At 39.3% G+C, this 23,983-nt stretch overlaps 1 protein-coding gene across 1 annotated transcript in view; it reads right to left on the reverse strand.

Moving 5' to 3' along the window:
- Window positions 1–23,983, reverse strand: part of SORL1 (sortilin related receptor 1) — a gene marked incomplete at its 5' end in the record, with an annotated part of 272,129 nt that overhangs the window by 186,923 nt on the left and 61,223 nt on the right. Inside the window, one exon of the mRNA XM_007949949.2 lies at window positions 18,174–18,354. Within this exon, the coding sequence (XP_007948140.2) occupies window positions 18,174–18,354 (181 nt within the window). The remainder of the gene's footprint in view (window positions 1–18,173; window positions 18,355–23,983) is intronic.

The following is a 23,983-nucleotide window of genomic DNA, read 5'->3' on the forward strand; positions in this document are numbered from 1 at the left end:
ACTGCTGCAACCGTTTTTGAATTATCTTCAGTAAGATCTTACTTGCATGCGATATTAATGATATTGTTCAATAATTTCCACATTCTGTGGGATCATCTTTCTTGGGAATGGATACAAATATGGATCTCTTCCTGTCAGTTGGCCAGGTAGCTGTCTTACAAATCTCTTGGCATAACCGAGTGAGTGCCTCCAGTGCAGCATCTGTTTATTGAAATATCTCAATGGGTATTTCATCAATTCCCGGAGTCTTGTTCTTTGCCAATCAAAAGAAGATGGAAGGAATACACGGAGTCACTGTACCAAAAAGACCCGGTCAATCTTCACCCATTTCAGGAGGTGGCATATGATCTAGAATGGCTGCTAAAAGCGACTAAATCAGCTGGAAAGGGTTCTATTTTTGCCCCTCTGTTTTGGTTACCTAGTGATACTCTGATAGGAATATAACACAAATGGGATGGCTTTAACAGTTTACTCTCTTACGATTTTGGAAACTTGAAGTCCGAGTTCAAAGTGCTGGGCTCTAGGGGCTGGATGAAAGCCTCTCGACCTTAAGCTTCAGCTCTGCTTCTTATTCCTGACCCACCAAAGATAGACATTTTCCTTCACTCACACAGCTGGTGGCTGCTGAGGTGAATAAACCCAAGTCGACAGTTAAAAGGCACAGGCCCGATATTACCAAACTAAACAGCAGGCCGTTAATTCCAGTCCATTAAATGTTCAAAGATCAGAAATCAAAGAAATCAATTCTTACCGAATTGGTAAGAAAAATGTCAAACTATCTCTATTTGCTGATGATGTGATCATAAATACAGAAAACTTAAAGAGACTTAGTAAAAAGAAACTACTGGAACTAACTGATAGATTTAGCATCAAGGTAGGATACAAGATCAAGATCCAAAAATCAGTTGGATTCCTCTACACCAGCAAAGAGATTGCTAAAAAAGAAATGAGGAAATCAGTATCATTTACAATAGCTAACAAAACAGTAAAATATTTGGGAATAAATCTTACCAGGGACACAAAAGACCTGTACAAAGTAAACTACAAAAGACTACTTCAAAGAAACCGTAAGAGATCTACATAAATAGAAGAACATGCCATGCTCATGAATAAGAAGATTAAACATTGTGAAAATGTCAGTTTTACCCAAAGCTATCTATACATTCAATGCAATTTCAATCCAGATCCCACCAACATTCTTTAAGGATATAAAAACCAATCACTAACTTTATATGGAAAGGAAAGAGACCTCAGATAAGCAGAGCACTATTGAAGAAGAAGGACAAAGTAGGAGGTCTTACACTGCCGGATCTCAAAATACATACTATATATCCACAGTAGTCAAAACTGCCTGGTATTGGTACAACGATAGACACATAAACCATAGGACTAAAATTGTGAACCCAGAAATTGACCTATGGTCAGCTGATCTTTGACAAAGGGCTAAAATCCATTAAATGGGGAAGAGCTTGTCTATTTAACAAATGATCCTGCTAAAACAGGATATCCATTTGCAGAAAAATGAAACAAGATGTGTACCTCACACAATATACACAAAAACTAACTCCAGATGGATCAAAGACTTAACTGTAAAACCTAAAACTATAGAGTTCTTCAAGTAAAAAATAGGGGCAAATTTAGGAGCCCTAACATATGGCATAAATATCAAGCATAACCCAAAATGAACAAACAGCAGAAGATAAACTAGATGAATGAGACCTTCTAAAAATTAAATTTTTATGTGCTTCCTAAGACTTCTCCAAAAGAGTCAAAAGAGAACCTACAGATTGGTAAAAAATAATTGGTAACAACATATCTCACAAGAGACTTATCTCTAGAATTTATAGAAAACTCCAACACCTCAACAACAAATAGACAAATAATTCAATTTAAAAATGGGCAGAGACATGAATAGACACTTCACCAAAGAGGATATTCAGGCAGCCAACAAACACATAAAGAAACATTCACGATCATAAGCCATTAGAAAGATGCAAATCAAAACAACACTGAGATACCATCTTGCCCCAGCACTAGTAGCAAAGTTCAACAAGACAGAAAATAACAAATGCTGGTGATGATGTGGAGAAATTGGGACTCTCATACACTGCTGGTGGGACTATAAAATGATACAACCATTGTGAAAAACAGTAGGGTGATTCCTTAGAAAGCTGGAATTAGAAATACCATTTGACCCAACAATTCCACCACTAGGTATATATCCTAAAGAAGTGAGAGCCAGGACAAGAACAGATTTGTGCACATCCACGTTCATCACACTATTTACAATAGCCAAAAGATGCAAAAAACCTAGGTGCCCATCAACAGAAGAATGGATAACCAAACTATGGTACATATATACAATGGAATACTATGCAACCCTAAAGAATAACGTAGAATCTGCAAAATACCGCATAAGGCAGATGAACTTGGAGGACATTATGCTAAGTAAAGTAAGTCAATCACAGAAGGACAAACACTGTATTAGTCCATTCTTGTAGAAAGTCAAGGAAAGGTTTCTACATGGAAGGAAATTTTCTTTGTTGGTTACCAGGGGTGGGAGGGGAAGGGAGGGAACACTGCTAGATAGGTTGTTGTTGTTGTTGTTGTTGTTGTTAAGTGCCGTCGAGTCGTTTCCGACTCATAGCGACCCCATGCACAGCAGAACGAAACACTGCCCGATTCCGCACCAGCCCCACAATCCCTGCTATACTCGAGCCCATCATCGCAGCCACTGTATCAATCCATCTCGTTGAAGGCCTCCCCCTCTTTCGTCGACCCTCCACCCTACCAAGCATGACATCCTTCTCCAGGGAATGGTCCCTTCTTACAACATGACCAAAATAGGTGAGACAAGTAGATAGGTAGAGACAAGTATTGATCTGGGTGAAGGGAAGGGCAATGTACCAAACGTGAGTGATCAACATGGTGGCATTGAGGAAGAAGAAGACATAGAGAGGTGCACAGGAGGCACAGACAGCAAAGAGGAACCATTTTGCACAAACAGCACTGCGTTGTCAGTGAAGGCAAACACTGATCTATGAGTGGATAGATGGGTGGACAGGCTGGACAACTAGGTATGTCTATGTAGTGGGGAGTGTGCCCATCACCATACATAAGGTTGGCAGACAATATTTCTACAAGTGTATTTGTATGTTGTATAAGAATTTCTAGGTATATAGTAGAGACGACTTTTTGGAGGGCTGGAATTTGTAGGGATGGCCGGGATGCAGCAGCAGATGGCTTTTTGGAGGGCTGGAACTGCTAGGGATGGCCAGGAGGTAGCAGCAGACAGTTTTTTGGAGGGCCAGAACTGGTAGGGATGGCCAGCAAGTGGCAGCTGATGGCTTTTTATGGGCCAGACCTGGTAAGGAAGGTGGAAGCAGGAATGGAGCAGTTTGGAACAGCTAAGAGAAATGAACTCATCTCTCAGTTTGTCGTTCTGTGGTGGCTTATGTATTGCTATGAGGCTGGAGGTTGTGCCACCAGTGTTTCAAGTGCTAGCAGGGTTAGCCATGGTGAACAGGTTTCAGTGGTTTCTAGCCTAAGACTGACTCAGAAGAAGGAAGAGGTCATCCACTTCTCAAAGTATTGGCCAGTGAAAACCTTATGAATAGCAGTGAAACACTGTCTGATATACTACTGAAAAATAGCTCTGAAACACTGCCAGAGGATGAGCCCCTCAGGTTGGAAGGCACTCAAAATATGATTAGGAAAGAGCTGCCTCCTCAGAATAGAGTCAACCTTGACGATGGGGATGGAGTAAAGCTTTAAAGACCTCCTTTTGCTGATGTGGCACAACTCAAGATAAGAAACAATTGTGAATATCCATTAATAATCAGAACACGGAATGTATGAAGTATGAATCTAGGAAAACTGGAAGTTGTCAAAAATGAAATGGAACTCATAAAGATCAATATCCTAGGCATTAGTGAGCTGAACTAGGCCAGTTTTGGCCATTTTTAATCAGACAACCATATGATCTACTATGCCAGAAATGATAAATTGAAGAGGAATGGTATGGCATACATCATCACAAAGAATGTTTCAAGATCTATCCTGAAGTACAATGCTGTCAGTGACAGGATAATAGCCATATGCCTATGAGGAAGACCCATTAATATTACTATTATTCAAATTACACACCAACCTCCAAAGCCAAAGATGAAGAAATTGAAGATTTTTACCAACTTCTGCAGTCTGAAATTAACCAAACACATAATCAAGATGTGTTCATTATCACTGGTGATTGTAATGCAAAAGTTGGAAACAAAGAAAAATGACCAGTAGTTGGAAAATACGGTCTTGGTGACAGAAATGACACTGGAGATCACATCACAGAACTTTGCAAGACCAATGACTTATTCATTGCAAATCTTTTTTCAACAACACAAATGGTGGCTATACACGTGGACTTTGCCAGAGAGAGTACACAAGAATCAGACTGACTACATTTGTGGCAAGAGGCAATGGAGAAGCTCAATATCTTTAGCCAAAACAAGGCCAGGAGCTGATTGTGGAATAGACTATCAACTGCTCATATGCAAGTGTAAGTTGAAACTGAAGACAATTAAAACAACTCCATGAGAGCCAAAATATGACCTTGATTTTATCCCTCCTAAATTTAGAGACTATCTAAAGAATAGCTTTGATGCACTGAACACCAATGACCGAAAAACAGAAGAATTGTGGGATGACATCAACAATGTCATTCATGAAGAAAGCAAAAGGTCATTAAACAGACAGGAAAGGAAGAAAAGACCAAAATGGATGTCAGAAGAGGCTCTGAGAATTGCCCTAGAATGAAGAGTAGCTAAAGCAAATGGAAGAATTGACAGAGTGAAAGAGCTGAACAGAAGATTTCAAAGAGCAGCTCAAGAAGGCAAAGTCAATTATTATAATAAAATGTGCCAAGAGTTAGAGTTAGAAAACCAAAAGGGAAGAACACGCTTGGCATTTCTCAAGCTGAAAGAACTTAAGAAAAAATTTAAGCCTCGAATTGCAATATTGAAAGATTCCATGGGCAATATGTTGAATGATGCAAGAAACATCAAAATAAGATGGATGGAATATACAGAGCCACTATACTAAAAAGAACTGGTTGATGTTCATCCATTTCAGGAGGTGGCATATGATCAAGAACCAATGGCACTGAAGGAAGAAGTCAAAGCTGCACTGAAGTAATTGGTGAAAAACAAGGCTCCAGGAATTGACAGAATATCCATTGAGATGTTTCAACAAATGGATGCCCTGCTGGAGACACCCACTTGGCTATACCAAGAGATGTGGAAGACATGTACCTGACCAACTGACTGGAATGGATGTATATTTGTACTCATTCCAAAGAAAGTGATCCCACACATTGTGGAAATTATCAAACAGTATCACTGATATCACACGCAAGTAAAATCATACTGAAGATAATTCAAAAACAGTTGCAGCAGTATGTTAACAAAGAACTCCCAAAAATGCAAGCTAGATTCAGAAGGGGACGTGGAGTGAGGGATATCATAGCTGATGTCAGATGGATCTTGGCTCAAAGCAAAGAATACCACAAAGATGTTTACTTGCATTTTATTGACTAGGCAAAGGCATTTGATTGTGAGGATCATAACAAATTATTGATAACTTTGAGAAGAATGGGAATACCAGAACACTTAATTGCACTTATGAGGAACCTGTACATAGACTGGGAGGGTGTCGTTCAAACACAACATGGGGATACTGCATGGTTTAAAATCAAGAAGGAAGTGTGTCAGGGTTGTATCTGTTCACCATACTTATTCAACTTGTATGCTGAGCAAATAATCCGAGAAGCTGGACTATATAAAGAAGAACGTGGCATCAGGATTGGAGGAAGGCTTATTAACAATCTGTGATACGCAGACAACACAACTGTGCTTGCTGAAAGCGAGGATTACTTAGAGCACTTAATGATAAAAATTAAAGACTACAGTTCACAGTATGGATTACACCTCAACATAAAGAAAACAAAAATCCTCACAACTGGACCAATGAGCAACATCATGATAGATGGAGAAAAGATTGAAGTTGTCAAAGACTTCATATTACTTGGTTCTACAATCAACTCCAATGGAAGCAGTAGTCAGGACATCAAAAGACATATTGCATTGGGCAAATCTGCTGCAAAAGACTTCTTTCAAGCACTGAAGAGCAAAGATATCACCTTGAAGACTCCGACATGCCTAACCCAAGCCATGGTATTTTCAATCGCCTCTTATGCATGTGAGAGCTGGACAATGAATAAGGAAGACTAAAGAAGAGTTGATGCTTTTGAGTTGTAGTGTTGTAAAAGAATGCTGCAAGTACAGTGGACTGCTAAAAGGACTAACAAATCTTTCATGGAAGAAGTGCAGCCGGAATGCTCCTTGGAAATGAGAATAGCCAGACTTCATCTTACCTTCTTTGGTCATGTCATCAGAAGGGACCATCCTTTGGAGAAGGATGTCATGCTTGGTAAAGTAGAGGGTCAATGAAAGAGAAGAAGGCCCTCAATGAGATGGACAGACAGTGGCTACAGCAATGGGCTCAGGTATAGCAGGGATAGTGAGGCTGGCACAGGAACAGGTAGTGTTTTTTTCTGTTGTACATAAGGTTGCTATGAGTCAGAGATGACTCGATGGCACATAACAACAACAACAAGTAGAGCTGACAAGGGACAAGGGTGTAGTCACTTCCTGGCCACAGCTGGCTACCCAGAGGGAGAAAGTAGTTGGGCCTGTGGGCTCGGGACCATGGTTGCAGGGGGCATCAAACTCAACTGGCATAATATTCTACACAAAAACTCTGTTCCACATCTTACTTTGGTGAGTAGCGACTGGCATCTTAAAAGCTCACAAGCAGCTATCTAGATGCAACTATAGATCTCTCCTCATCGAGAGCAAAGAAGAATGAAAAAAAACATATGGAAACACACATGGAAACAATTAGTCCAAAGGACTGGCACACCATGCAATCCTCAGCCTATAATGACTATGAGACCAGAAGAACTAGATGGTGCCCAGCTACTACTGTCAACCACTTAGAAGGGGATCTATGTAGGAGATCCTGGATAGAGTGGAGAACAATGTGGAACAAAACTCAAACTCATTAAAAAAAAAGGTGGGGGGGGACCAGGTTTGCTGGACTGATGGAGCCTGGTGGACCTCCTGAGACTATGGCCCCTAGCTGCCCTTCAGATCTGGAATTGAACCCACTCCTGTGGCTTCCAGCCAAACAAAAGACAGGCATATGAGCTGAACATTTAAATTAGGTAGATACACTCCTTGGAGAGATCAATCATAGGAGACTAGAAGGGCTGTATATGAACAGGGAGACAGCTCAGGGGGGCAGGAGTGCATGGGAGGAAAGGACACAGGGAAGAGGTGGCTATGGGGTGGAAGTGGGAGAATAGCTGTTGTATTGTGGGAGATTACAGTCAATGTCATGAGACAAAGTGTATGTGAACTGCTATATGAAAGATGAATTTGCTCTGTAAACTTTCACCCAAATCACAATAAAACTTAAAAAAAAAAACAAACAAACAAAGAAGTCCCAATATGAGCAGGGCAACATGGCAGGCTCCTGAATTACTCAGCTACATGCAGGGTTTAAGCATGCCATAACTGGAGACCTTCCTCAAAGTTGCTTCTTAGATACTGGAAGCAGCCCACTTCCCTAAAGCAGCTACTCCAGTAGATTCCACCATGGAGTTAATCACCAATCTCAACCATGAGGATTAACTACCTCCAGCTGCCCAGCTACTTAACCAGGCCCAACAAAGTTGACATCCAACCTTAACTACCACACCCTCTGTCTTTCCTTATTCTTCCTAGCTCCAACAAGGACACAAAGGCTAGTGTTCCAGCAAACATCTTAGACCGTGAGGTAACCCTGAGAATGAAAATCATTAGTTTGGTAGACCAGAAAGCCTGGGCCCCAAATGAAACCAGTGTACCAATATACTAGCCTTAGATTGCCTACCTCCAGACTTCTTTTTTCATAGGAAAAAAATTAAATTTCATCTTGGTTAAACTGCTTTTATTTTTAATCCATCACCAGTGGCCTAGCAAAATTCCAAATTGATACATGTAATTTTATTTTTCATATACAAATAAAATCATGATATAAATACTGTTCAGCAACTTTTCTATTGAACCATAAATCTTAGACATCTTTCCATTTCATAGCTATCAATGGCTAGTGTAATGGTTTCCAGAAGCAATGTTTCAATTAATATACTTGTATTACCTTTTTTTGCAACTATGCTAGAATATTTATAGGATACATTCTTAGAAGTCCTTGGTTAAAATTATTATTTTTGTATATGTTCTACTGTATGTATTCTCAACAATGACAAGAAAAATAAAATAAATTATTTTTAAAAATTTTATTTTTAATATATATTGCCAAACTACACTCCTGACAGCTGCACCAGTTTACACATCCACTAATACATATACCATCACAATAACTGGGATTGTTTAAATGTTTCAATCTTTGCCAATCTTTTAGAGTCTGAGAATTTATAATAATATATTTTTTTTAATTGTATGGTTTCATTTTTTATAATAAAAAAAAAACTGACATAAGTATTTGAACAATCCTAATGCTAATATGGACATTAACATTTATGTGTGTGTGTCAGAAGCAAAAAGAAATGAGGGAGTCAAGGAGAAAAGAGCAGAAAGGAAGTAAGTAAATGACACATCTCTGCCATGTGAAGACTAAAGGATGCTGCAGTGAGCTATTCCACTGAAAGTTCCACAGTAGTTCAGGTAGAGAAAGTTGGTGGGAGAACTGAGGCATCCCAAGGCACCTAGTGGTACAGGGACACTAGTCCAGACCACAAGGATTCTCCTTGGAGGAGTACTGAAGGTTCAGCAAAACATCATCATAAATGTTAATGTTGTTTATACTGAAATCTTTATAGACAAAGTGATATGAGATCTACAATCTGCTTTAAAATATTTCAGGGCAGGAAGCAGTGGATAGAGAGCTGCACAGAGATTGGCAAGTGTAGATAATGTTGAAGCCAGATGAAGGGACAGGACATGGAAAAATCATAATAATATTAACTTCTCTTTTGTGAATATTTAAAAATTTCTATAGTAAAAGTTTACAATGTTAATATTAATTGGGAAGCATTTCCAGAATGGCAGAGTAAAGAATTCTGAAAATCTGCTCAGATAAAAAAGCAACAATGCTGACATAAATTCTCAAAAATCAACTTTTTCAGAATTCTGAAAATGAAGTAAAAATTAGCAACAATCTCAGGAGTGTTTATTCAAGAACAATGGACGAGTCTCAGCAAGAACAGCCAAATTTGTGGCATTTTAACTTACCCTAATCTCATCCCTTTCTTTAGCTCTCATGTAGACTTGAAAACCAACAGCTTAACAACCACAGAAAACTACAGAACAATAACTGTTATGGATATAGATGCAAATTTCCTCCACAAAATAGAGCAAAGTGACTCCAGCAACATATAAAAAAATTAAACACCAGGATCAAGTTGAGATTTATCCCAGGAATGCAAGGCTAGTTTAATATACAAAAAACAATCACTATAATATATACCATGTTAGTAAAGAGGGGAAAAAACATATGATCATCTCAATTGACATTGAAAAAGCATCTGACAAATCTAATACCTTTTCATAATAAAAAATACTCAACTATAAATAGAAGGGAACTTCTTCAGCCTGATAAAAGCCCTCTATAAAAAACTCACACCGAACATACATAATGGTGAAAAGACTTAATGCTTTTCTCCTAAGATCAGGAACAAGACAAGAATGTCTGCTCTCTCCACTTCTATTCAACATTGTATTGATGTTGTAGCCAAGGCAATCAGGTGGGGGGAGGGGGAACGAAACAAAATGCATCCAGATTGAAAAGGAAGAAGTAGAACTATATTTGCAGATGACATGATTTGTACATAAAAACTCCTAAGGAATGCATGAACTCAAAAAAATATTAAACTAATAAAGGAATTCAGTAAGGTTGCAGGATATAAAATCAATATACAAAAATCAAATTTCTACACTAACAATGAGTAATATGAAATTGAAATTATTAAAACAATTCTATTTATAATAGCTTAAATAAGAATAAAACACTTAGGAGTAAATTAACAAGTGCAAGATCTATACACTGAAAACCACAAAACATCCTTGAATGAAACTGAAGAAGACCTAAATAAACAGAAACACATCCCATGCTAATAGACCACAATAACTTATCATTCTTAAGGTGGCTTTAGGGTTAGTTGCAGTAGAGTTGGCTCCACTCATGGTGACCTTATGAATAAAACAATGACACACTGCCTGGTCCTGTGCCATCCTCACAACTGCTGGTGTGTTTTAAGACCACTGGTGCCGCAATTGGTGCATGTCATGAAGGGTTTCTCTAGATTTCTCTGATTCTCTACCAAACATCATGTCTTTATCTAGAGATTTGTCTTTCCTGATGACATGTCCAAAGTAAGGAATAAGACCAAATCTTCCCCTCCTAACTTCTAAGGAGCATTCTGGCTGTACCTCCTCCAAAACTGATTTGTTCATTCTTCTAGCAGTCCACAGTATATTCAAGATGATTCATCAATACTACAATTCTTCTTCACTCTTCCTTTTTCATTGTAGCAATAGGCAGCAATAATCCCAAAACTGATCTACAGATTCAGAGTCACTATCAAAATTCCTCTGTTTTTTTCCAAAAAAAAAAAAAAAAAAAAAGATTGACAAGCTAATCCTAAAACATGTATGAAACTGCAAGGAAGCTAAAATAGCCAAAACAATCTTAAAAAAGAAGTGGTAAGACTCATACCTCCCAATCTCTAAACCTACCATAAATCTACAGTAAGAACAATGTGATGCAAAAGGATAGACATATAGATCAATATAGACTGATAGATCAATGAAGTAGAAATGAGAGTCCAAAAAATAAAACCTGTACTTTTAAGGTCCACTAATTTTCAGTAAGGATGCTATGACAATCTCATGGGGAAAGGATAGACTTTTGAAGAAATATCCACTGCCTTCGAGTCGATTCTGACTCATAGAGACCCCAACTGGGTTTCCAAGGCTGTAAATCTTTACAAAAGTAGGTTGCCTCATCTTCCTTCAGCAAAGCAACTGGTTGGTTTGAACCGCTGACCTTTGGATTATCAGCGAAATATCTTACCTACTAGGCTACCAGAGCTCCTTTTTCAAGAAATAGGTGGGCCAATTAAACACCTACATGCAAAAGATTTAAGTTGGATCCCTACTTCACAAGACATATAAAAATTAACTCAAAATGACTCAGTGACCTAAATATGAGCTAAAACCATAAAACTATTAGAAGAAAATATAAGGTTAAACCTTCACGACTTTATGACACCAAAAACACAAACAACAAAAGACAAATAGATAAAATGAATTTCATCAAAATTAAAAATTTTGTGCAGCAAAGGACACCATCAACAAAGTGAACAGATAACCTATAGAGGAGGAAAAAAAAAACAACCTATAGAGAAAATATTTGGTAAACTTAAATCTGATAGGTTGGGCAATCCTACTTCTGTAGTGATACTGACTCGGAAACCCAAGGAGGGGTCACTATGAGTGAGGGCCGACTCGACGGCACATAACAACCACAACAACAACAAATCTGATAAGGATTTAATATCCAGAATACATAAAGAACTCCTACAACTCAACAATAAAAAGATAAATTACCCAATTTAAAAATGGGCAAAAGACTTGAAATTGACATTTTTCCAAAAAAGACATACAAATGACAAATAAACAAATGGAAAGATGCTCAACATCATTAGTCATCAGGGAAATGCAAACTAAAGCCACAATTGTATACCACTTCATATCTACCCATTAGAGAAGTCCTAGTGGTGTAGAGGTTAAGCCATTTGGCTGCTAACCAAAAGGTCAGCGGGTCAAACCCACCAGCCATTCTGCAGGAAAAAGATGAGGCAGTCTGCTACTGTAAAGATTCATAGCCTTAGAAACCCTCTGGGGTAGACAGGGTTGCTATGAGTTGGAATAGACTCAGCAGCACTGGGTTTTCACACCCATTAAGATGGCTAAAAGCAAAAAGACAGATAATAGTAATTGCCATGAAAAAAACCCTAATATACTGCAGGTTGGAATATAAAATGGCACAGCTACTGTGGAAAACAGTTTGGCAGCTTCTCAAAAGGTTAAATACAAATTACCATATGACCCAGTAATTCCACTCCTAGATATATACTGAAGAAAATTAAAAAAAAAAAAGTCCATACAGAAAATTGCATGTGAATGTTCACAGCCACATACTTCATAATAGCCAAAAGACAGGAACAACCCAAATGTTCATTAACTGATGATTGGATAAATAAAATTAGATATAACCATACAAATGAATATTAGCCATAAAAATGAATGGCATAATGATATATGCTACAACATAAGTGAATCTTAAAACGTTATGCTATGTGAAAGAAACAAGCTGCAAGAAGCCATATACTGTTATGATTCCATTTATATAAAATGTTTAGATTAGGTAATTCATTGACACAGAAAATAGATTAGTTCATGCCAGGGGCTTGGGAGAGAGGGAAATGGGGGAGTGATCAATGATGAATATGAGGTTTTCTGAGGGGGTGATGAAAATGTTCTGGAATTAGGCTACGTTGATGATTGCACAAGTCTGTGAATATACTCAAAACAACTAAATATTTTTAAAAGATTAAATTTTATGGTATATAAATTATATCTCAATTCAGCTATCATAAAAAAATTAATACTAATTTAAATTTTATTGCTTTTATAGTTTTATTTTTAATATAGAGATTTCTTTGGGTTTTAGTGTTATATATGAGAGTTATAAGTATTAGGCACTTATATCCAGCATTACTTTTACATCTATTCAAGTAACATTATAATAACAATCAATTGTCAGTGGTTGTTTAGGTCTGCTACACTATCAGGAATTTACCCTCCAGTGCGGTCAGCTCATCAGAAAGCTCAGAATACTGAGGCAGTTACTATGTTTTTTCTGCTACCTCTGATCAACAATAGACTTTTAATCAGCATCATGAAAGTCAGAAATTAGTTTTTAATAGTGAAATGAGTGGTTAGAACAGTGAAAGTAAAAATTGGCTCTCACTTGGGGGACCAGTAGCATTCAAGACATTTGAACTGGCCATAGTATTTTAAAGATAGTACCCTGGCATGAACAGGGCACAACAATATAAGAAGGCCAATAGGAGCTCCGGCAGTACAGTGGGTAAGGTATTTGGCCAGAAGGTCAGCAGTTCAAACCCACCAGCCAGTCCACAGGAAAAAGATGAACCAATCTACTGCTGTCAAGATTTACAGCCTTGGAAATCCTACGGGGGTCAGTATGAGAAAGAACTGACTCAATGTCAGCGTGTTCTTTTTATATATATATATAGCCACTACAGTACCCTAGTGGCATAATAGTTAAGTGCTTGGCTGTTAATCAAAAAGTTGACAGTTAAACCCACCCGCAGCTCTGGAGAAGAAAAGACATGGCAATCTGTTCCCATAAAAATTTATAGTCTAGGATATGCTATTGGACAGTTCTACTCTGTCCTATTGGATCATTATGAGTTGGGAATCGACTCAACAGCATAGAACAACACAGCCAGTAGCAGAATTCTCACCTGCCATGTGGAAAATGCAAGTTAGATTCTCAGCCAATGTACCTCGTGCACAGCCACCACCTGTCAGTAGATAACTTGCACGTTGCTATGACGCTAAAAAGTTTCAGTGGAGCTTCCAGACTGAGACAGACTGAGAAGAAAGGCCTGGCAATCTACTTCCAAAAATCAGTCAGTAAAAATCCTATGGATCACAACGGTCCAATTTGGAATCAATCGTGGGGATGGCACAGGATCAGGCAGTGTTTTATTCCCTTTTGCATGGGGTCACCATGAGTAGTGGGCCGACTCAACAGCAGCTAATAACAACATAGCCTGTACCTTTAGAAATAACACAGGGAACTGCCAAGCCCTGGCACTAGAGGACTCTGATGGCCATGGTTTTTTGATACCCAGGCTAGAGTAACAGAATTCTGCTTCTGTAACAGAAGTCGGAAACTTCTTATGTAAAGGGCCAAATAGTAAGTATTTTAGGCTTTGTGGGCTTTGCAGTCTGTCACAACTACTAAACACTCTGTCTCTGTAGTGAGGAAGCAGCCACAGACAATAAATAAACAAGCGAGGGCGCTATGTTCCAATATGATTTTATTCACAAAAACAGGTGGTGGGCTGTGGTTTGCCAATCCCAGCTGTAGGACTGTTATGTCTGCATCATACAATGTGTGGTTGGAACATCTGTAAGGATGGCGAGGAGACTATCAAGCCCACAAATCAGGTCCTTGCTTAATGAGACACATTCATACAAGAAATATATGAGGCTGGCTTTCATGAGAATCTGGGAGTGAAAAGGTAGGGGAGTAGCTAACCCTCTACCTCAAACTTTTTGCCAGCTACTGTTATCTATCAGAAGGAACATAACAGTTGTGCATTTCCAGATTAGCAATTTGATGTAGTTCAGTTCACAATGGTACCTCATTATTGCTTTAACAGTCCTGTAATTTTGAGTGAACTATTAAGACAAATAAGTGACCTTTATGTTAAAGAACAAGGAATAAAAATTAAACTTAGGTTAAAAAAAAAAAAAATCAAAGGGCATCAGATGCAAAATACATATAAAGTCAGAGCCTGGCCAACAGGTTCTGAAGACCCTAACACCAGAACCCAAGTGGCTCTCTGCACATGTTCTTAAAAAAGTAACTTGCAAAGAATTGTAATCATTCATGATGCTGGAAGGGAGCAAAACACTTAATCACCCAAAACCAATTTTCTGTGGTTTCAAAATTCATTCTTTGACTTTCCTAATTTGGTCCAAATCCATTTAACTTTAAAGCCTTCTGGGACTCCCCAAACCCCAGGCTTCCTTAGACCTAGGCAGACTCCAGATAAAAAGTTACACCTGGAGGCCTCCAAACTTCTACTGGGAAGGTTAACCAACCAAAGACAGTTTTGTTTATCCTCGTGGCATAGTATTTTAATGTAATAAAAAGAAGAAAATACCCATTGGGTCATCCATAGCCAGTTGTCCATCTTTTTAGTGGTTGGCTGTTAACCAAAAGGTTGACAGTGAAATGATATAATTGGCTATTAAGTAAAGCTCTTGCATATGTTGTTGCTGTTATGTGCCTTGGAGTCAGAACCGACTCATAGCGACCCCTCCTTGGATTTCTGAAGCAGTATCACTACAGAAGTAGATTGCCCAACCTTCTTTCTGAGGAGTGGCTGGTGGGTTTGAATTGCCAGCCTTCTGGTTAGCAGTCAATTGCCTTAGGCACTACACTACCAGAACTCCTGCTGTTGCATATAAAGCAAAGTTTCTCAAACTTTGTTGATTCTTAATACCCCAGGCATGCCCAGGAAAAAATTCACGTGGGTGGTGCAATCTGCATTTCTAACAAGTGCCCTTAAGTTGTTATGCTGCAGGTGCTCCTAAAACAACAATTGCGGAAACACTTCTAGGTGGTGGCTTAGCCTCTGATACCAACTGACCTTGGAAACTGGTAGCCAATACATGTGCTAAAGGGGGAACCAACACACAGCTACAATTTTGTCACCGACAATATAGAAATAAATAAGCCAACTCTCTACAGAGTTGACTGTGAAAGTACTAATAATTTAATACACCCACTGAAAAGTAATCTAGTAGCCTATGCTTTTTAAATTAGATGTGCAGAGATGGCATTCATTCAACTCTATTGTACCTCTGCACTATACCACGCATTGTGCAAGATACTGGGTTAGATATCAAGTGATTATCAGAACAGACATCGTGCCACTGGACAGGAATAATGAAAAACTCATCATATAATCTTTAAACCTTAAACCAAAAATATTCCCTGAAGTCTTCTTTAAACCAAACACAAGTGTAGCTCAACTAGTAAAACATATCTCCCTTGAGCATTATGTTCTTTCAAGAACTATCTATATGGGATCAAACTGACAACAACTTGAATTATTAATAGACAGGAGCCATTGGGGGCAGTGAATTCATGTGAATGGAGGTGGAACACCAGAAAAGGAGGATGAGAATACAACCCAAAAATGTAATCAATGTCACTAAATAGTACATATAGAAACTGTTGATTTATGTTTTGCTCTGTATTTCTCAACAACAAATAAAGTTCTATTTTAAAAAAGAAAAAACAAATCCATCACAGACTGAAAATCTGCTATGTGTAGAAAACAAACATGGCTTTTAAATCAAAATGAAGGGCACCAAAAGCTCTTGCTGTGGTATAACTTACACCATTGGGTATGAGATATAGGAATAATGGTGGTAAGAGAAATGTACCAACAGCCATGTATCTCAGCCTTGAATCAAGCAAAAAGTAGGACAAATCTGAGGATCAGTCACTGCACCTTAGAATTCAGAAATTAAAATCATGCATATAAATCCAGGCCTGAGGAACTAAAACAGAACAGGCCACAAAAACTGGGTAACCAGAGACAAGGTTTTGAGGTATACCATAATTGAGCGTTTCCCACTGTATGTCATAATGCACTAACATCTATCTGGGCCTATTTCTCACCTGTCCATTCCACTCCCATCATCCCCCATCCCTGCCCACGGCAATTCAAGGATGCTTGTGTTGCTGGGATGCTGCGCATCTGTGTGTTGGGGGTTGCGGGGCAGCATGGCAGAGGCCATACCTTAGTGGTTGCAGAAAACATCTTGCAAAGTATATAATGGAGAAGCCCTCTTGCCTTTAACCAACCACATCTCTTTTCATTTAAATCTGACTGACTCCCTGCTTTCCCTGATGGGGGAGGTCCTCTTTCTACCCTAGAATTATACCACAAGGGCTGACCTGCTTCTGCCTGGCCTGCTACCAATCATATAAATAAATGAGAACCTGGAGGAAAACATTACATCTGATTTCAGTCTCTAATGTTAACAGTGACAGAAAGCAGAACAGCATCTCCACTACCAAGGCCTTCAAGAGCCCAGGTCAAGGAAGGAAAGCCAGCCATTAAGAAAGCAAGCCTGTAGTGCTTCCCCACCCCTGCCCCAAGAATGGTAGCAAGAGTGTATTTGATAGTTATAAGGCATGTCCTGTTATATAATCAACACTGGTTCTAAATGAGCAAGCCTTCCATTTCAGCATCTGGCTCCAACACATCAAATCAAAGGGATGATTTTCCCAAAGGCTGAGAGTTAAGCTACTTACTGACAGCTGGAAGCTTAATTACTGCTTTTCTTAAAGCATTAACTCCCATAGCCAATGACTACACATCCTATTAGCCCTATAAATTAACATGTGCCCAAAAATCTCAAAGAAATCGGCCTGAGTTTAAAGGAAATTGGGCAATGAGATTAAAGAAGAAAAAAAAAAATAAGTAAGATACTGTGTTCCACCTCTCCTTTCTGTGTTCTTTTAATTAGGATTTTAAAGTAATACATGTTTATCAAGAATGTCTGCTACCACAGACAACCCAATTCCTAAAACCTCAAGACACTTTGGGAGGTTGACCTAAGGTTCTCCACTCCTCCAACCTCCCAGAAGCTTCAAGTCTCTTTGGGAATGTTTATAAATGTCCACCTAACCCTTCAATCAGGGAGCTCTGGTAGCATAGTGCCTAAGGCACTTGACTGCTAATCAGAAGGCTGGCGGTTCAAACCCACCAGCCACTCCGCGGAAGGAAGATAGGGCAATCTACTTCCATAGTGATACTGCCTCGGAAACCTAAGGAGGGGTCGCTATGAGTCGGGTCCAACTCGATGGCACATAACACCAACAACCCTTCAATCAAGGAGCTCTGGTGGTGTAGTGCCTAAGACATCTGACTGCTAACCAGAAGGCTGGCAGTTTGAATCTACCAGCCACTCCACAGAAGGAACACTGAGCAATCTACTTTTGTAAAGTATACTACCTCAGAAACCCAAAGAGGGTTGCTATTAGTCAGAATTGACTCTGTGGCAATGAGTTTGGTTTTTTGAGAACCTGTCAATCAAGCCCCTTCAGGCATGTTGATCAAATCTTGCTTATAGAGATGCATCTATTTTATCACAGAATGCCAAACCTTAAAAAAAGGAAAATCAAAAGCAATATATTCCTTAGCGCATTCAACTTACCACCACTTTTGTAGCAAACATGTACTTATCCTGAAGCTGGAAGTCCTTCACTTCCTCAAGAATCACTTCCTGGTTTTCCCGGGACTGGAAGAAGTCTGTACTTCGGAAAACTGTGGAGTAACCAGAGGGTTCATGCCGTTCAATGTAGATTGTGTTTGGCTTGTCATAGGGATCAATTCCCCTGGAAGTAAATTAAAAGCGGATGTTACCATTTCCATAGTCAATAATTTAAAGCATGAAGGTTTTGTCATTCATTCAATCAACTAGATGTAGGGCTCCAATAGTGTGGCCTACAAATGATACTCTCTGTGCTCAAATATGTCTCTTTAGTGCCTCCTTGGTTTGGTATACTAAACGCAAAACCCACTGCCATGAAGTCAATCCAACTCACAGTGATCCTCCAGGAGAACTGCCCCATAGGGTTCCCAAGGCTGTAAATATTTACAGAAACAGACTGCCTTATCTTTCTCCCATGGAGCAGTCTGAACCGCAGACCTTTTGTTAGCAGCCAAATGCTTTAACCACTATGCCACCAGAGCTCCTTGGCTCAGTATAGTAGGAAAGAAACTATCATCATCTGTAAAGTGCTTTCTGATGTTACACTGATTATTGAAAGCATCCTGGGTTTAGCTCAAGGCCAAAAAGTCCAAGGTGCTTCAGGATAAACAACCAAGTTGCCGTCAGAAATGGATTGCTTGAAGGTCCAGCAAGTTTCTGGCTCAAGCTATGGCCCTCAGGGAAACAAAGGAGAGTGGGTCCCGTAGAGGCTATGCTCATGGGCCATCACTGGCGGAAAGCACAGTATGAACCTCTAAGCCTGATCTTTCTCCTATCATTTGACCCCTGCTGATGGGTTCTTGTAATCTGATGTCACCGTACCAGTGCAATTTCATCTCCCGGGAGGCACCTGCACAAATGCTTTCTCCTTGACACCATTCAGACTTAGAAGATTCATTTCCCTCCCAGTGCTTTTGTCAATACTTTATCCTGTGCAGGGTTTCCTCAGCAGGCACTCTGATCCGCCCAGCCAAAGCCCACTCATCCTACACATGAATGTTTACAGTAGCTTTATTCATAAGTGTCAAAATATGGAAACAACCAAGATGTCCTTAAACAGATGAATGGATAAACAAACTATGGTACACCCATTCAACTAAGTATTATTCAACAATAGAAAAGAAATGAGCTCTCATGCCATAAAGAGACATGGAGGAACCTTAAATGCATATTGCTGAGTAAAATAAGCCAGTATGAAAAAAAGCTATGTACTATCTGATTCCAACCACATAACATTCTAGAAAAGGTAAAACTACAGAGACAGTGAGAAGATCAGTGGTTGCCTCTGGGTCAGGGGGAGGAGGGAGGGAAGGGTGGAACATGAGGCAGTTTTAGGGAAGTGACACTTCTGTATAATACTATAATGGTAGACATATGATAATAAGCATTTGTCAAAACCCATAGAACTGTACAACACAAAGAGTGAACCCTACTATAAACTATGGCCTTTTGTTAACAATAATGTATCAAGATTGGTTCATCAATTATAAAAAATGTACCACAGAAATCCAAACTGTTAATAGGAGATGTGATGTACAGAGTTGTACTTTCTGCACAACTTTTCTGTAAACTTAAAGGCTGCTCTGAAAAATAAAGTCTGTTAAATTTAAGTCCTACTTACCTTCTGAGAAGAAGCTCTGGTGGTATAGTGCCTGAACCAGTTGACTGCTAACCAGAAGCCTGGCGGTTCAAACCCACCAACCACTGAAGATTTACCACCTCAGAATCCCAAAGGGGGTCACTATGAGTCAGAATTAACTTGATGGCAGTGAGTTTGTTTTTTGATTTTTGGTTTTTTTTTAATTTTCTGAGGTCAACATCAAGTCCCTCCTTCCAGGAAGCCATCCCCCAATGTTCTCTTCCTTCTCCCAAAAACTAGCAGCACTTCTCTGTAGTGCTTAATTTCATGCCTTTTCTATAAGTTTTAACTCCAAAAAAAGTTATGAAACTTTTTTGTTTGGGTGGAACTGTGGAATCAGTCTCATTACTCTATACAGTAGTGCTTCTCATACACTGTACTATTGTTCACCATTATGTATTTCAGCTCCAAGAGAGAGTAAAAATGCCTTTGAAAGCCTTATCTTTTACTTCTTTTATATCCTACAGGGTTCCTAGCTGAATTTTACTTGCTGCATTGGACCCATGGACCATAATAACAGAGGCTATTCCAAATGTAAAATGAGGAATGACCAGGTCAAACTGCCTTGGAGGAGAAGCTCTGAACTAATGTTCCTCCAAATTAGGCCCCAAACAGCAGCTGTGAGGATGACTAACCCACCCCAGGTTTTCTGACATTCACAAGAACACAAAGACCAGAGCAAATCATTCAGCCAAGTAGGGAAAATCAATAGAGAAGGGAGTTGCACAGTGAGAAATACGAGTAAACGTGGAAGGACTTGCTGAAAAAATTTTCTTTATACAGTTCCATATACACAACAGCATTCAGAATAATGAGGTGATACAAAATTCCTTCTCAGATGTACTATCAAAAACATTTTCTCAAAAAGAGAGGAGGGAAGCAATAGAGGAATGAAAGGAAGGAAGGAAATGAGAAATAGATTTGGGGGGACGACACAGAGAGCCAGCCAAAGAAGACTTGACTTCTGCCTGGCAATCTGGCATTTACTAAGGCAGTGGAGAAACCAGCACCCTTGTCCTATGTGGGAGACAACTACTCTTCATCATCTGATGTTCTGTGTGGGTGGGTGGGTGGTGGCATGTTCTCTTCTATTCCACAATTAGAAGTACTGGTTAAAGTACTTCCTCTAGCCTAGAGGATATGCAAATTGAACTGAATCTGCATGGTATTTTTAAGATGGTAGAGAGGAAGAACCTTTGTTCAGATATTTTGAGACTCAGTTCACTTCCACTATTCTTTCCTAGCAAAAACAGCCACAAACATCTAAAGATAGAAAGAACTGTGAATTTCATCCCAATTTTCTTTCAGAATCCATATTAAAAAAGAAAAAATTGACACCAAGTTGATTCTGACTCATGGTAATCTCATGTGTGTCACAGTAGAATTCTCTTCCACAGAATTTCCAATGGCTCAATTTTTGGAAAGAGATCACCAAGATTTTCCTACCAAGGTAGAAGCAGAGCACATTAACCCTTAGCATCACCCAGGGACTCCCCTAGGCTATATAAAGGTCCAATATGTGGTTCTTTCTAAAAACCACTATGCCTACAAATTCTTTGCAATCACCTAGCCTTCCATTCTTAGGCTTACTCACACCTACTTCCTACTTCCTGTTCTCTATGCCTTCATTCAGAACTGCCAATCCTTTTTCTATCTTTGAACACAGTCATCATTCTCCACCTGGCCTTACCTACCTCACCTACCTGGAGTTACTCAGCCCACAGCTCTTCCACCATCCCATCTGGCCACTCTCCAGCCTTGAACATCTAAGTTACTGGATTTTCTCACTCTTGCTGCTCCCAGGCTACTAAGCATTATTGAAAAAGAACCATGCCATTATTCTGTGAGAGATTAGATCACACTCACTTATTATGCGAAATCATAGGGAAAATTCCCCAAATAGCATAAAATCCCTTTACAATAGGCATGCAACTATTTTAAACAAGATTGGCCACTCTTTTCCCCTAAGACATCTGTGTGCCTGCAATGAGGAAGGTATAACATACAAATTGTCAAACCTGAAGTTTCTTTATTTAGTAATCCTGAAGGTTTGCTCATTTAATAATATGGTTTCCTCATCAGATCAAAGGCGTCCTGGTGGTGCAGTAGTTAAGCGCTTGGCTGCTAAGCAACCGTTAAGCAGTTCGCACCCACCAGCCTCCCTATGGAAGAAAGATGTGACAGTCTGCTTCCATAAAGATGATCGCATTGGAAACCCTACTCTGTCCTATAAAGTCACTGTGAATATGAATAACACAGCAGCAATGGTTTGGTTTTCATTTAAACAGATTTAAAAAAAAAAAAAATTCCCTTTAAAATACACATAAAGCAAAAGAAAGTCATAATGGTATTCTCTGGGTGGAAGTTTTATCTGAATGATACTATAACTGTAATTTCACTTGGACCCCACAACCTCTACCCAAATAACAAAAGCGCAAAAGGGTCCCAAACAGCCGCCCTCTCTAACAAGGAAGCCCACTGGAGCAACAGTACTCAGCTATAAAACACTCTACTCCCTTCATCTTCACTGTCCTCAATTACTAAGAAAGTAAAACCAACTCAAAGACACTTTCCTTTAAACATACAGCTATTTGACCACAATATCTAATAAGGAATAAAACTGCATATAAAAGTCAAAAGACTAATGACAGGGTTCCGGCAAGATGGCGGACTAGGCAGAAAGACTGCACAGACCCTCTTCAACAAAGAAAAGGGAAACCAATTAACACAGACACAGAAGATAATCTTGGAACCCTGAGCCTTGAAGGGAAGGATATAGAAATGGACTAAACCCCAACTAGCAGAAGAATTTGCGTGAAAATACAAAAAACAGAGACATATGGAGCTGTGGTCTGGCAGCAATCCTGAGCGATTCTGAGCGATCCTGATGGCACAGACAGCTTGGAGATTCCCGAGTGGTGGTAGGACCTAAGAATTAACCTAAAAAATCACCCTGCTAGCCAGGGACTGTACGGAGGACTGTGCACAGTGGCTGGGGAACAAACAGAGAAGGTGAAGAGAAAGGTGGGCTGATCTGTGGACTTTAGCCGGTCTGGAGGACACTGCCATTTTGTAGGTTTAAAAAGTGGCTTGACCATTTTGGATATTTAAAAAGACAGCACTCTCGCAGATTCCTGGGGCTTAAGAACATGTTCTGCTTTCCAGCAACCCCAAGGACACTCGGACATGCAAGACTGAAAAGGTATGAAATTCCTCTTGTTACTCTTATACCCCACACCCACTTGGTGAACAGAAGTGTGGCCTACAGGAACTGCATCACAGTCTGCAGGCTCAGATGGAGCCTGGGTGCCCTGCCCTGTCCTCCATGGATTTTTATTTTCTCTTCTTTTATTTTTAATTTTTTCTTTTTTGCTTTCTTTTTTCTGGTGATTAGTTTGTTTGTATTTGTCTGTTTTAAATCAACTAATATTATTAATACTTTTGACCTTTTTATTATTATTCTTAATCTTCCCCTACCAGGTCCTAGTTTTCAGCATTTTTTCTCTCCCCTGTACCTGGTTGAAATTTTTTTTTTTTAATTTAAGGTTTTTCTTTTTTCTTTCCCCCCTTTTTTCTCATGATTAACCGTACTTCTTGTTTTTCTTTTTGCATTTTTCCCACTTTTTTCTTCATTTATTATTCTCCTTCCCTACTTTTTTTTTTCTTAGTGCCCTATGCCCAGATATTGCAGGTTTTCCTGTTTTTTCTTCTTTTTTTCCATTTTTCTTTTTTTAGTTACTATTCCTGTGTGATTACATGGTGTGTTTTTCATCCATGGGCTTTTAGTTGTTTGATGGTTATTCAATTGTAATTTGTGTCTAACTGAGTGGGAGACAACAACAGTCTCCATAAGACACAACTACACCCACACCTCCTGAAACTTCACTTACTGAGCGAGAGCCACTACCTCCTTCTCCACCAACAGGCCAATGATAAAAAACCACCAAGAAGAGCCTGAATCACCCTTGGCTACTCTTCACAAACAGTCAACAGAGATCTAAATACAACAATGCCACGATGCCTCGAAGACAACAGACCATCACAGTCCACACAAAGAAGCAGGATAAAGTGGTAGAAACAAGGGAGCAGGATACAGACCCAGAACACATCCCTG

This window comes from Orycteropus afer, unplaced genomic scaffold (genome assembly GCF_000298275.1).
Source record: "Orycteropus afer afer isolate SDZICR_OR568_19922 unplaced genomic scaffold, OryAfe1.0 scaffold00258, whole genome shotgun sequence".
Taxonomy (NCBI): Eukaryota; Metazoa; Chordata; class Mammalia; order Tubulidentata; family Orycteropodidae; genus Orycteropus; species Orycteropus afer.